General features: G+C 32.4%; 2 protein-coding genes and 1 long non-coding RNA gene across 4 annotated transcripts in view; 2 read left to right on the forward strand and 1 right to left on the reverse strand.

Annotated features, from left to right (window-relative positions):
- LOC126738590 (N-alpha-acetyltransferase 15, NatA auxiliary subunit) overlaps nt 1-14,231 on the reverse strand; it is a 265,256-nt gene that overhangs the window by 197,839 nt on the left and 53,186 nt on the right. The window lies entirely within an intron of this gene.
- LOC126738589 (uncharacterized) overlaps nt 1-14,231 on the forward strand; it is a 61,452-nt gene that overhangs the window by 40,992 nt on the left and 6,229 nt on the right. Inside the window, exons 4-6 of one of the 2 annotated variants that reach the window (XM_050443988.1) lie at nt 13-186; nt 2,829-3,030; nt 3,135-3,308. In XM_050443988.1, coding sequence (XP_050299945.1) covers nt 13-186; nt 2,829-3,030; nt 3,135-3,308 — 550 coding nt within the window. The remainder of the gene's footprint in view (nt 1-12; nt 187-2,828; nt 3,031-3,134; nt 3,309-14,231) is intronic. The other variant, XM_050443989.1, reaches the window with a different exon arrangement.
- On the forward strand, nt 8,477-9,985 carry LOC126738595 (uncharacterized). Its single transcript, XR_007661389.1, has 2 exons — nt 8,477-9,024; nt 9,280-9,985. It is a non-coding gene; the product is annotated as an uncharacterized LOC126738595 (long non-coding RNA).

Raw genomic sequence — 14,231 nt, forward strand, 5'->3', positions numbered from 1 at the left:
CTTTATTTGTAGGTTCCTCACGACAATATCGCAACACTGGGCGGACTGACGAAGAACGACATCTGGTTGGCCGAGAACCATCTTTTAGTGATAAAAGGTGGTACCTATCCACCGCATGATGACACCAAGCAAGACCTCGCGCCAGTATGGCAACCTATTGATGATTATAGTGCACCACTGCATCAGGTAAATAATTGAAAAAAATCCTTAAGGGATATCAAGGAGTTATAGTGTCTCTTTATCTTCTTCACCTACTTGCTCTACAAATGTTCTTGATTCTTTCTAGTACTGGACAGTCCAGTTTAGGCATTTATTATTCTCTTCTTCTTGTTTTATAAGTTTAATTCATAGCTTCATTCTTCTTCTTTGTCTGTTTAATTATTACCATCTTGTCTTTCTATTTTTACATTTTTTGCTTTCTTCTCTTACTTTTTAATGCCTTAACTTTATTTTCCGAAATCGTGGTCGGCCGAGTATATAAGGGGCCGCGTCGCCGCTGGCAGGACAGTTGACAGTTCAGTTCGGAATATTGGCGCAATATTTAATTCGGAAATAAATAATAATCGTAAATAAATACAATATAACAAATATTTCTAGTAATCTTAAGTGATCGGGTTAAGTACTATAAGTGTGTAAATAAATCAGTTGACCATTTTTTTGTCGACATCGAGTGCTTTAATTTACATTATTCCGGAATGATGCAAGTGAGCTTCGTCGGGGCGTTCGTTGGGGATGTCAAATGTTGTACCAAAAATGCCTTGCTAGCTCATTCCACAACAGCCCTGAAGGCGTGGTTACAGTGACAAAGGGCGATAGCAACAGGAATTAAAATTGATTCTGCTTATAGATCAAACAATCCCTAAAAGAGCTTCTAGTACACGGCTATCTAGACTTTGCTCGGAAGGGAGGAGAAAAAGGCCCTAATACAAGAAATTATAGTTTCAAAAGGGCTCTTACCAATATCATGAAATTAAAACGCCGTCTAGACTAACGTTTGATCTAAGGTGGCCTATAGATTTAGCAGCCTTCCAAAACACGTCTAGTACTTAATAATTTCATTGTTCAACATCTTCAACAAAAATTCCAGGACCATATTTTCTAAATTCGGTATTAGAGCCCAAAAACGAGACTAAAACTGTCTGGTTAATCGAAATTTAGTTAGAGAAATTAGTGCAACATAAATCGAGAAAAATGTCTGCCCACGAAGTTCTCGTTGAACAAGGAATTTGGGCATGAGCCCCTCACTCATGTGTTAAGCTAAAAACGCAGCAAAATGCTACTCTCTACTCTACATTCAAATCAAGACAATCCAAAATAATCCTATTCCGAATTTTACTGAATTTACCAATTAACCATACACGATTAATTTATATGTTTATAAATCTTAGCAACATCATACCAACAAATATGTATAAACAAATATGTCACTATTAGTAAGTTGTATGCTATTTTATATACCTAGTGATTGAATTATATACATATATTATAATCACATGGCTCAAACAATATAATAGGTACTCAAAACAGTATCAGAAGCATGTAGTTCACCATTAAATTTATTTTCCAAAAATAAATTAAAACAATTTTTAATTGTTCAAGCAAAATAAGTATAACAGAGTACACTGTACGACGCGATGTTTCTGGAGACGCGTGGAAGGTCCGCGAATCTTCCGGAATTATGGTCAGCCGAGTATATAAGGAGCCGCGTCGTGGCTGTTATAAATTGGATAAACAATTTTATCATTTATTTGGATACTTTTTTTAAGAAAGGCAAGATAACTTGTTTTTAGCATAATAAGTTTGATTAGTAACATAAATTCACCAAAAATCATCTTAGAACTAAGCTTATGTTTATTTATTTTGAATTTTGAAAGATAATATAACTTTCTAAGTTAGACAGAAAACTTTTAGTGTAACGGTAAGCCCATAAGTTTTAAGGTGCTCTCACACTAAAGCTTGTAAATCAATAGCCAGAGTAAGGATTAATATTTACTTTATTATTAATTTATTTCTTTTAAGTACATTATTAATTACACCATAACAGTTGTACATATTATAATTTTGGGCCCATATAATTTATTGTATTTATAAATTTTTCTCTGTTCTTGTAAGATTTTCTTTCAGGTTTGTAGCTATAGTGCTTGTAGTAATTTTTTGCTTGTTGGTCATCAGGATTTGATCCATTATTTTTCTTTCCTCTATTATCCTTTAATCTCCTTTTCCTTCCCATATGTCCTCCTCGTTATTACTTGTCAGTTAATCCAATTTATTTAATCTATCAATTTTTTGTTAATTTTTAATAATAAAAGGAGCCACGTCGCCACTGGGAGGCCAGTTAACATTTCAGTTAAATTCGCAATATTGATGCGATATTTAAAGCGGATATAAATAATAATATAGTTTTAATAAATATTTCTAATTGTCTTAAGAGACTACGTTTAATAGTGTAACTGTGTAAACAAATCGGTTCACTATTTTTTGTGCATCGAGTGATTTAATTTACACCTAACGAACGGTAAACGTAAATGACGCAAGTGAGTACAACGGACGACATCTCTGGAGGCGCGTTGAAGGTCCGCGAATCTTCCGGAATCATGGTCAGCCTAGTATATAAGGAGCGAGCGCGTCGCCGCTGGGAGGCCAGTTGACAGTTCAGTTCGGAAAATTGGAGCAATATTTAAATCGACATAAATAGTAGTAAATAATAGTAGTGTTGGTAGTACAGAGTCGTAGTGGTTTATATGTTTACTAGTTTACATTTCCTCTTAAAAAAAAAATCAAATGAGTTGCCATATAGTCGTTGAATTAATCACCCATTTTTTTTGTAGGTAAAAATCCCAAAAAATCCGGCGGTACCGCCGCCCTTTCCCGTCCAACTCTCGGACGACGGGCCCCTCCAAATCCTGGGCACAAACTCTTCGCGAACGCTTAATGCATCAGCAGAAACGCCGGCCTACGCCCTACCGCCCCCGCCCGGTTGGGACGGCGAAATCCCTCCGCAGGCACAATACTTCCCAACGGAAACCAATAGTAAGTCAACCAAAATAACGCTTCCCCTCGCCCGCACAAAGTTTCGTTCTACTAACCGTCATCATCAATCATAATCAGTGTAAAACTAACCCGCTGTTTCGCAGGCGATCAGGGTGAAGATAAAACCAACCCTGTTACCGGGCAAGTTGCGATGCGAGTACCTGTCCCGGGGGAACCCGGAGGGGGGATGCCGTTCCCCCCCTCCCTTTTGAACGGCAGCTCGCCGCCTTTTTTCGCGCACTTACCGCCTGGGGCGGCGATCTTGCCCGCCCCCAACGGTAAGTTACTTAACATTCCCTAAAATAATCCATGTTCTCTTAAGAGTGCGGTCCACCACGTGACAAAATCGGTTTCGAAGCGCGACAGTAGTTTCGTGGCCGGTGCAGTTTTCGCTGAAAGTAGCAACACTGGCTGCCATAATTACCCACTCCACCGTTCCCTTCTCCCTGATATATCGAATCTCGATTACCAGGGACGCAAGTCAACTGGTCTTACTTCTTGTTAGGTTTATTAACTACTTTTTATGTTATAAAGCATATGTACATACAGGGTGTTTCGGGAGGAAAAGGAAATATTTTGGAAACATGTTCAGAAGGTCAAAATAAGATAAATTAACTCATATGTTCTAATCCGATTCTCGACCGTTTCAGAAATAATCGGTTCTGAAATTTATTTGTAAGATTGTTGGCCGTTTTGTTCAAACGTGGCATGAGGATTTTCATCTAACTACCGATGTTCATTGTGTCGGTTATTAATTCCATTGCGGGTAAAATAAGCTTCATCGCTAAGTAAAATGTAATTATGTAGGTCTCGATTTTGTGGGATCCATTCACAAAATTGAACCCCTAAGCCAAAATCACCTTCTTGAAGATGTTGAACCGGTTGAATATGGATAGGCTTAAAACCGTTTTTCTTAAGTGTCTTCCAAACGTCTACATGTGATGCTAATCGAAGTTCTTTTGTAATCCGCCTCGTACTAACACTCTGGTTCTCTTCAGCCATATCCAGAACATTTTCATTTCTACATTTAGTCCGCCTCTCGTTCAGAATTAATTCTTATGCTTGGAAACATTCCTGTTTCCTGAGCGTTTGCAAAAACTGTCTGAAAAACTTTTCGATTAGGAATTCTTCGATTTGGAAAACCACGTCGGTATTCATCAACAGAACGTAATGCGCTACCATTACAGAAACCATACACGAATAATACTCCCTATGGGTGAATGTGTGAGGCATTACGTAATGGAACCGTTTGCAACGAGGTTTCAGGCTAATCACGCGCAACTGGGATATACACTAAACTAGTTTCAAACCATTCCAAATATTGTGCTAGAACAAACCTAATGATTATATTGTATTATAATAATATGTTTGATTCTTCTGCTTTGTCTCTAAGTGGTATTCCTTTTGGATAAAGTGGATCAACTTCCGGTAAAAGGTAATGTTCATAAAAATATTTTAGTTTGGGCAACATTTTAACTCTCCAAAATGCTTCATTACGAGGAATCTTCAAGAAAAACGACTATTAAAAATTATAAGGCATAGCTATAATGAATAATGGTGATGTTTCATATTTTAAAAATCATAATACATTTTTCAAAAAATAAATACATTATGTAGTATGTAGTTAAAGTAAGAGTTAAAATTATACCTTTATCGCAATATTATTGATCTTATAACATTTTTTTGAAATGTCCTCAAGGAAAGTTAAATTTTAATACTGTTAAAATTACGGATTATCGGTTGAATGAGAACTTATTAATACAATGAATTACCTTCTATATAATTAATCCAAGAGGGCTTTATACTACAAAGAAACAGAATTTTCTTTTTGTAACTTGCAACTGTCCCTGGATTTGATAGTAATAGTTGTGGTTCCTTTTTAGATGTAAGGAACCATTTTCAATGATAGCAAATGTAAGTTTTTTTCTCTAATTCCCATTTCAGTACTAATTTTTGAAATTACAAATGGGCATTTAATTTTAATAATTTGAACGGAGACTCGTATTTAGAGATAAACCATTAAATGTTAAGCAGAACATGTATTTTATGTAAGATATATGTTCGCGCATTTTTCTCGACAGGTACGCAATTATCTTGACGAATAATATCCCGAACGTTGGATTGGCCGTGGAGGACCTTTGCTTTGGCCTGCGCGTGGTCCAGACTTAAACCCCATGGACTTCTGTATTTGGGGATATTTGAAATCAATTGTTTATGATAGTCCTATAATTAATAATCTAAATGAACTAAATGTAAAAATTGTAAAATCTGTAAATATGTTAAAAATAATGAGGATCTTCTTTTTAAAATACGGCAGATATAAGAATTAACAAAAGTCGTAATATTTTTTTAAAAATAATCTTAAATATTAATTTTATTTTATTTAGGATTGCATTGCTAAAAATCTAGTAAATTTAAGTCATTCACATATTATGAAAACCTAAAAGTGCGATTATGTTCTAAAAAAGTAAAAACTAACGCGAGGAACGCCCTCTACCAAAAACACGGAAACTGTATAAAACTCCAAGTCACCGGTCTCCAATAACTTTAAAATTGTATAATAAATAAAATCGGTTACATATTTCGCTCTTATTACGAGCATCTCTAGACCATATACTGGGACACCTTGTACACTTATTAATTACAAAAAAAAGCATTATATTTATAGTTTAGGTGAAGTTACTTGGACAAGTATAAAAACTAAAAACGTTTAGCACGCGGCGGTTTCTTTATAGGGCATTGGCGTGCATATAACGTGTTGTTCTCTGGCTTAATATATATAGTAAAAATTTAGCTAAAAGTTATTTTACAACCAACAAAAACATTTATCAAGTCACGCAAAAGTCGTGGTCTTAGATTTAATGAAATATACACAGTTTTTTTTAATTATTAAAAAAATTTTCAAAAAGTTGGGTGGTTTGTTGTTACATAGGTATAAAATAATGTCGTGGCCGTGCTGCAATACAATATTGTTATACTTGCCTCCGCTGATATTTGTTTCGATAAGCCCAAAAATTTCCGCTGAACAATGAATTTTCATTGAAATGAAATTGAAAATGAAATTTTTGGGCTTATCGAAATCAAATATAAGTGAAGTTAACTATGTATTCATAATTTTGCACCCACATTTTTTTACGTCCAAAAATGCTTATCTATTTAGCATCACTATCCATCTCTTCAGAACTGGATTCGTCATTGGCATGAATTATAATTGGATTCATTCGCGGTATCTATTATATCTATTTAAATTATTGTATTTAAGACTTATTGAACTTACATTAAAGTAAATATAACGAAAGGTTTTGTTAAAAATTTAAATTCAAATATATTTTAAATATGTGAATAAGTCTATTTTCTTCTTCTTTTCAATATTTGAGCGTATGAGATAGTATTTTCTAAATTGATATTTAATATAAGTGACATAATACCCAAAATAAGTGACTCGTTAATTTTAATGTCAAAAATTTAATATAACCTTGAATTTTTATCTTAAAAAAACAGTACTGTATTTTTTTTGTTAAGCAAATATTAATGATATTTTTTAAAGTACATTATGTTTAAAAATTATAATTCAGGTTTAAAATATATTCAGGTCAAAAATGACACGTGTTAAAAAATTGATGCTCTCTTAAAATTTGATCGGTAAAGCGATCATAAACTAACAGATTATGAAATGCCTAAAAATACCTATTTACCACAACTATTCGATTCATTATCACTAGTATTAAAAGGCCGCAAAAATTTCATTTTTATTGTTCAAAAGTTGAGACGAAAGTAAATAAAAGAAAACATCAACAGTATATAACAAATAGAATAACAACAAGAACTACAGTATAATATAAACGCGAAACCGATTTTAGGGTGAGCCAAGTCTTCACCATGCTAATTTTAACACACTCACAAAATTCAAAATTGTTTTAATTATTACCATATACAGACACAATGCACTAATAAAATAAAGGAAAATAATAATTGCGAATATCACTTAGAATAAAATCAAGACTACTTAGCACTACCCGTTTATCAAAACCGTTTCGACCAATGAAAGCTGACCGGCAAATATTGCGCGTCCTAAGAAACAAGAACGGTGTTGCCAGATCTGCCTAGATATCCTATGGAGACCCAATTTTTAGCCAAAATTATTATTATTTTTTGGGTTAGGTTTTAAAAGAAACCAAAAATGTTTACAACATATATATTTCGTGTGTTATGTTTTATTAGATTTAAGGAACAGGGGATGGTCAATTTTACATTGTTTTAATAAAAAATAAAAATTTTCAACATTGTTTTTTTTGATTTTCAAAATTTTAAATAGCATCCCGTCTAGATAATCCAATAAACAATCCCTACACAAAATTTGAGCTTTCTAACTTTTTTTGTCTTGGTACAGGAGCTAACCCCGTTTTACGCAGGTAGACCTCCCTCTTAATCACTTACATAGCTATAGGTAGAAAAGTTTATAAAGAACCGGCTGCTCAATATGCGCACAAACCCATTTTTCAACACAAAATCGATAGAAAATCCGGTGGCAGAGAGAAAAGACGACCGCAATATATTTTCTCTCGCTTCTTATTAAAGAGACCGCAAGAACAAAGCAGCCGCCGTACTTCGTTTCTTTGTACCTGCCGGGGATTTAAAGCCTATGACGTAGCCTGAAGGCCTACTCAATGTCCTCTCGTACGGGAAGTCAGTTAATCGTGTTATAAGGCATTTAAAATCTGTTGTGTGTTTTTTTTTTAAGTATAATAGTGAAATAGACTTTGGTTTTTTTAGTTAGACTATCCAATTTTTATTGTAAAAGGTAAGTAAAATTGGTTTAAATTATTCAATTGTCTAATAATTTAAAAAAATAAATGAAAATTAATTACTGTTAAAAATTATATTATGTAAAATATACTATATGTACAGCCTAGAGTGTGCATGTGTATATTAATTTTTTTACTTTCTAATTTTTTTTAAGATGTCACCTAAGAAAGTAGGTAAACAAGGACAAATAATTCACAGCCAAGAGAGAGAGGTTATTTCTAACGTGGCAGCTTTTATGAAAAAAGAAGCAGAGCAAGGAATTACTATTCCTTTGAAAAATGTTAGGTAAGTGAACAATATAAATTCATATTTTATTGTAGGGTGTTTTCAAATTTTAATTTTTATTGTATTGATAACTTACAATAATAGTATATAATTATTTTAGACAACGTACGTTAGCTGCCACTCGAGTATCCCAGTCAACTTACAGAAGAGTGGTCCAAGAGTCAGAAGATATAGAAAATATATCTTCCTGTTCCTTTACCAGTCCAAGGAAAAAAAGGTTAAGAAAATCTCAGAAGATTGGTAACATTACTTTGACCCAAATTAAAGATATAAAACAAATAGTGTATGATTTCTACATATTTGAAAAAAGAAGACCTACTCTAAAATGTAAGTACAGTGTATTTCAGTTGTAAAACCCAAGTAATTTACTTACCCTACATTGCAATATAACACCAGAATATTTTATTATTTAGACAAAAGTGGCACCTGTTAAGTATTTTTTTGGGTTTGACATAAAATAACCATATGGAGATTTATTTATTTACATATTCTTATTTGGAGAGTACCTGGCAGAGTACCTATCCTTTCTTTAATTTATTAAGCTTTTTATTTTATTAAGTTACGTCTTTGCTAATTTTATTTTTAAATATCATGAGAAATTTGTTTAATACATTAATATGTTCCTTTAATTACATATAAGTTTTTTTTATAGATGGACCAAAACGGAAGATAACAGAAAAGCTCTTATGGAATCTTACGACATACGATTGAAAAGGATTAAATATTTAAAGCAAATTTTAAAATATAAAGAGGAAGGCCGTAATATTGTATATACTGATGAAAGTTACATACATAGCAGACATGGAATTAGAAAACCCATTTCCAAAGGACAGAGACTGATAATTCTTCATGCTGGGGGAAGAAATGGTTTCGTAAATAATGGGTTACTGATTTTTCGCTCAGGTAAAATTTTTTAGTTATTTCTATATAAAGTAATACCAAACATGATATTAAAATGTAATACGCAGAAAAGATACTCTTAGTTCGTTGATTGGATAAGCGGGTACTTATACTTTTCAGTCCCAGTTCCCTATCCATATTTTCACCTATAATATTTAGTCAACCTTTTACCATTATCAATATTGATATTTTGATAATTAATACCACACTGACAACTTTATACGATTATTTTAAAATCTTTTATTCTTCTCTTTTTAGGGTCAAAAAGCGGAGACTATCATGATGATATGAACCATCACAACTTCATGAAATGGGCCGAAAATCAGTTAATTCCAAATTTACTACCTAATTCCGTCCTAGTATTAGACAATGCAGCTTATCACAATGTGCCTGTAGTCAAGAATGTTACATCTGGAAGTAAAAAGCAGGAAATAGTTTGACTGATAGTCAAGGAACGTAATTTTACATTTGATGCAAAACTCACCAAGACAGAGTTATATGAAATAGTGTCTGAAAATAAAAAAAAAGTATCCTGTAAAAACCAAGTTGGACGACCTAATGGAAAAGCATGGACACATTGTGGTACGTTTGCCTCCATACCACCCAGAGCTTAATCCGATAGAAAAAATTTGGGCAACTGTTAAGAATTGGGTGGCAAGCAGAAATTCCACTTTTAAATTGGCGGATGTCGAAACTTTGACAAGGCAGAAATTTGCGGAAATTTCGAATGATGAGTGGATAAATATTTGCAACCATATAGACAACATAGAAAAACAATATTTCGAAAGTCATCACCATTTTGATGAAGCATTGGATTCTTTAAAATTTACAGTAAATACAGGCTCATCTGATGAAGAGATAGAATGGTCTTCATCGGATGAATCTGATTTAGGTTGTAATACACTATCTGATAGTCAATAAAAATATATAATATGTAAAATAATGAAATAAAACTTTAAGCTTATACCAATTTGTTTCTTTACACAAGTCGTTTAAAATACCTAATCCTTAAAAAAAAATGCGAATAAAGAATAATTTTCAGCAACCTATTTGAAGTCATGTTTTAAAAATAATTAGCGAACTGCATCCTCCTGTAAGTAAAACTATTTTTTATTAGATTTTTTATGGGCACATCACAATGCTAAAAAATATAATTTTAATTTATCTACATTTTTTTAAACGAATCTCGGATCAATTAAATTCAAATATATGCATTCTTAGTTGGTATTTCAACTAAATCAAACGCACTTATAATATCGCTAGCTACACCTACTAAAAATCTAGGGCTATTTAAACTCTAGTACAAATAGATATTAATAATTTCAACAAGTGCGCCGCCTCCACTGTCTTCAGACCTCGACATAGTCATCTGACCCGATCGATAGAATAACGAGATGCGCGGATTTTGCCGCCTGTTGATGTCACCGGTTCTTTATAAACTTTTCTAACTATAGCATTCAAAACAAAAAAAAACGCAAAATCAAAGTCACAGACAAAAGGGTCTATTAAGTTGATTACAGGTGTTTCGCCCTCCCAGAAGGGCACCCAATATCCGTGGAATATGCCACCTATATCTCATTTGACGAAATACATCGCAATATACCGGGAATAACTCATGAATATGCCAAATATCGTATATGCGAAAGCAATATTCCTGGCATATAGTTCATCATTCAGCATATTATCAGATATGCAAAGTATTCAATTTTCAGTATATCACTAAGAGAAAAGTCCCAAAAAGGTAGAACACCAGAATCTGAAATAACAGACATGACAGTAATTTGTTTCTCAATCCCTTTATGTACAAATGTTCTCAATTTAAACTAAGTAACATTTAATTATTTTTGCTCCGCATGGTTTTTTTTATTGCAAAGGAATCTTGGCTCGAATAAAATTGAGCCTCCATAATTTAAAAAAATAATAAAAAGGAAGCAATGGGGCGAAAGGGGTCAATGGTTTATAATCGCCAATACATCCAGGGTGTCAATTTGAGAACTTTCAATTCATAAAATATTTGAGTTGCAAAAATGCCTTTTGACGAGGTTGGTGGAACTATAGAACTACCATATATTTATTATAACCTCCTTTGTTGAACTTTCAATTAAAAGTCTCACTAGGTAGTAAATGGGACAATTTTTTTAGTAGATGAATGCCACTAAAAAAGACCAGTAATTTACATTATGACAAAAAGGTTATTCTATTTAAATGTTGGGGTGGAAGGCGCTTAGGGATGGCTCACCCCTTGACAAAAATATGGTGCTTCTAGTTTTTCCAACCGCATTTTTCCAACTCCAACCCAAGATATGAGATATTCTGGGCTGTATCAGAGCATCATCAGATCTAAAAGTAAGGTAAACAATCACAAACGTAAGCCTAATCTTTGTTTTTTGAGGTATTTTTAATAATTTGAGAAAAATATATACTTGGGAAGCGTTCAAATATTATCAATCGAAATAAGAAAATATCAATTTCTAAGGCAATTTATTCATATAGGTATTATTTGTCTCTAAAATCTAAAGCTATGCTATGTGATTCCCTAGTATTGTCATATCTTAATTGTGCGGACCATTTGTATGGCTCTTTCTTGGATAACCTGGATATAAAGAGTTCCAAAAAGCTCAAAACTCTTCTTTTAGACTGATATTTGGCATAAGGCATCGACAAAGAATTTCATATAAATTACCCGAGTTGGGATGGCTTAATGTGACTGGGAGGTGTACTTTACATACCGTTGTTTTCTTTTACTAAATTATAAAATTTAAATAAATAAAACACAGCGTATAATTGAAATTGAAAATTGCTGTTTAGCGCTTTCGGCCGTAGGCCAGCATCAGGGCTTAGGACATTATCAAAACAACAACACTATTTAAAAAAACGGTACATAGCATATTTGCCTATGGTTTCTTAAGTAAACTTTTCAAAAGTTACTTAAGTACTCTAAGCTGAATACAAAAAGTGTTTTATTTAATGCTCACCATACCTCTATCAAAGAACGAAATCGGTCCATCTAATGTGCATAATATAAATATTCTGATGGTGCCCTGATACAGGGCGAAACACGTGTATTCAACTTAATTCACCCCTTTGTCTGTCACTTTTACTTTATGTTTTGTATTTTATTTACCATTTTTATGTGTGCCATCATGAAAACATTATGATAGTGTTTCACCTCAATTATCTGAAAGAGAGTTTTGATCTTTTTTCTTAATTTAAGCCATTGTTTAACCTTAGAACCCTTTGTCCTCACCACTAAAATGTGATTTCTATTTGAATTTTTTTTTTGACTAATGGGTCAAAGAAATAAATCTGAAAAAATGGAACAGAGCTTCATAAGAGACACCAATGTACCAAGAGTACAGATGTTTAAATAGTACAAATTTCGATTAATATTTTGCACTGTTTATCATTTGGTCTTATGAGTGGCCGCCAGACGCCTCGCATCACTAACAAATTTTTATATTGTATCAATTTAAATGTAAACATTGTAATAACTAGAGAAATTGCATAGTGGTGCGAGGCCTCTGGCCACGCACAAGGTATTTTTAGTACAATTTTTGATAAATATTTTGAACTGTTTCTTACCTAATTTCGTATATAAAAAATTGTACTAAAAAGACCTTATGCGTGGTTAGAGGCCTCACATCGCTAAGAAATACTAAAGTGTTTCAATGCAAAAATGTTAATTTTAATTCAATTTTCAGTACAATTTATCAACTGAGACCAAGTTCTATCATTTTGCACTTTCACCAATTTTGAAATTTTTTATTCAGAATTTGAAGATATAATGTCCGATTTTGTACCAAAATGTGATAATGTTATAGGGGAGAAGTCAATATTAACCTGATGCACTTAAGAAACAATAGAACTGAACGTTTCATTGATGCACCTGATTCTCCAGCGTGCATAACTAAAAATCCCTTTACTATGATATTATACTGTTACAGGAAGAACAACCATATAAAGTTAGAATTTTACTCGTTTTTGGTGTATCTGATCACTTATTGACATATTGTGAACTGAACAGATTTAAACGAGTCTCGAACATCGAAATTATGCAGATTAAAGAACACAGATGTTGGCTTACTTGTTGATATTTTAAAAACTACTTCTTTCAGTACGTTGCATATTTAAAATGTAAATATTAAAGTTGAATATTTTCTTAATCTTATTTTGAAATTTATGATACTTAAGGGAGCTATTACACAAAGATATAGTAATAAAAAAAACGGCGACTCTCTTGATTGACGGAAAATTATAGACTGTAATAGAATGTAAAAAAGTATTTCTAATCAATAATAAGTTAAGTATATTCTACTCTACTAATCTAGTTACGAGTTTTAAAGCAGAGTTGAAATTTTCACTAATAGATGAAAAGGCTGACTTTAAATATCTAACATAAATTAAATCAAATGCCTTAGGTTCAGATTATTTGTATATGTTGAAATACTCAGTTTATATTGTTCTCTTATATTATCCTAATTGGTACATATCATAAACACTTGTTTTTTGGACCTGGATTTCCTGAAAAATATTGTTAAAACTTTAAAGCATTGCCAAGCATATCAATATGCTGATGATACGCGATTAAAGTTTAGCTTCAATTTAGTAGAAAACAATGTAGTAATTTGTTAAATGAGGATCTGCAATTACTAACAGATTTTACTAAGAAACATGATTTATTAATTTATTTCTTTATAAGCAATAATTACAAACCTAAAAATACATATTAGTTCAAGCAACCCAGTCTAAGTAAATACAAACTATGCAAACCCAACAGGCTTATACCAACAATATAACAATGTTCAATCTTAATTTTAGTTGTATAGTATTAAATGTTGTCCCTATAATTACCCGACTATTTTCTAATAATAAATAACAAAAACATATTTTCATTGCATTATTTCAACGCACAATGGTAAAATAATACTGTGTGTGCATTATCTAAAGGTGAAATTATATCAGGTTATTCTATCAACGAGTAATATTAACAAAAACAATAATTGTGGGACTCAAAAATAGCAGCGTCAATGCTGCAACATTATGAACACAATAAATTGAAGTTTAACAAAAAGCAAACATATCTGCACAAAAAAGAAAAACAAAAAATTGAACTCTATATCAAATAACCAATCCGAAAATCACTCTCAATACCTACGTTTACAACGCGCCGATCTATTAGGTCCATGGATCAAATGATAGACTATTTTTAT

This window comes from Anthonomus grandis, chromosome 7 (assembly GCF_022605725.1).
Source record: "Anthonomus grandis grandis chromosome 7, icAntGran1.3, whole genome shotgun sequence".
NCBI lineage: Eukaryota > Metazoa > Arthropoda > Insecta > Coleoptera > Curculionidae > Anthonomus > Anthonomus grandis.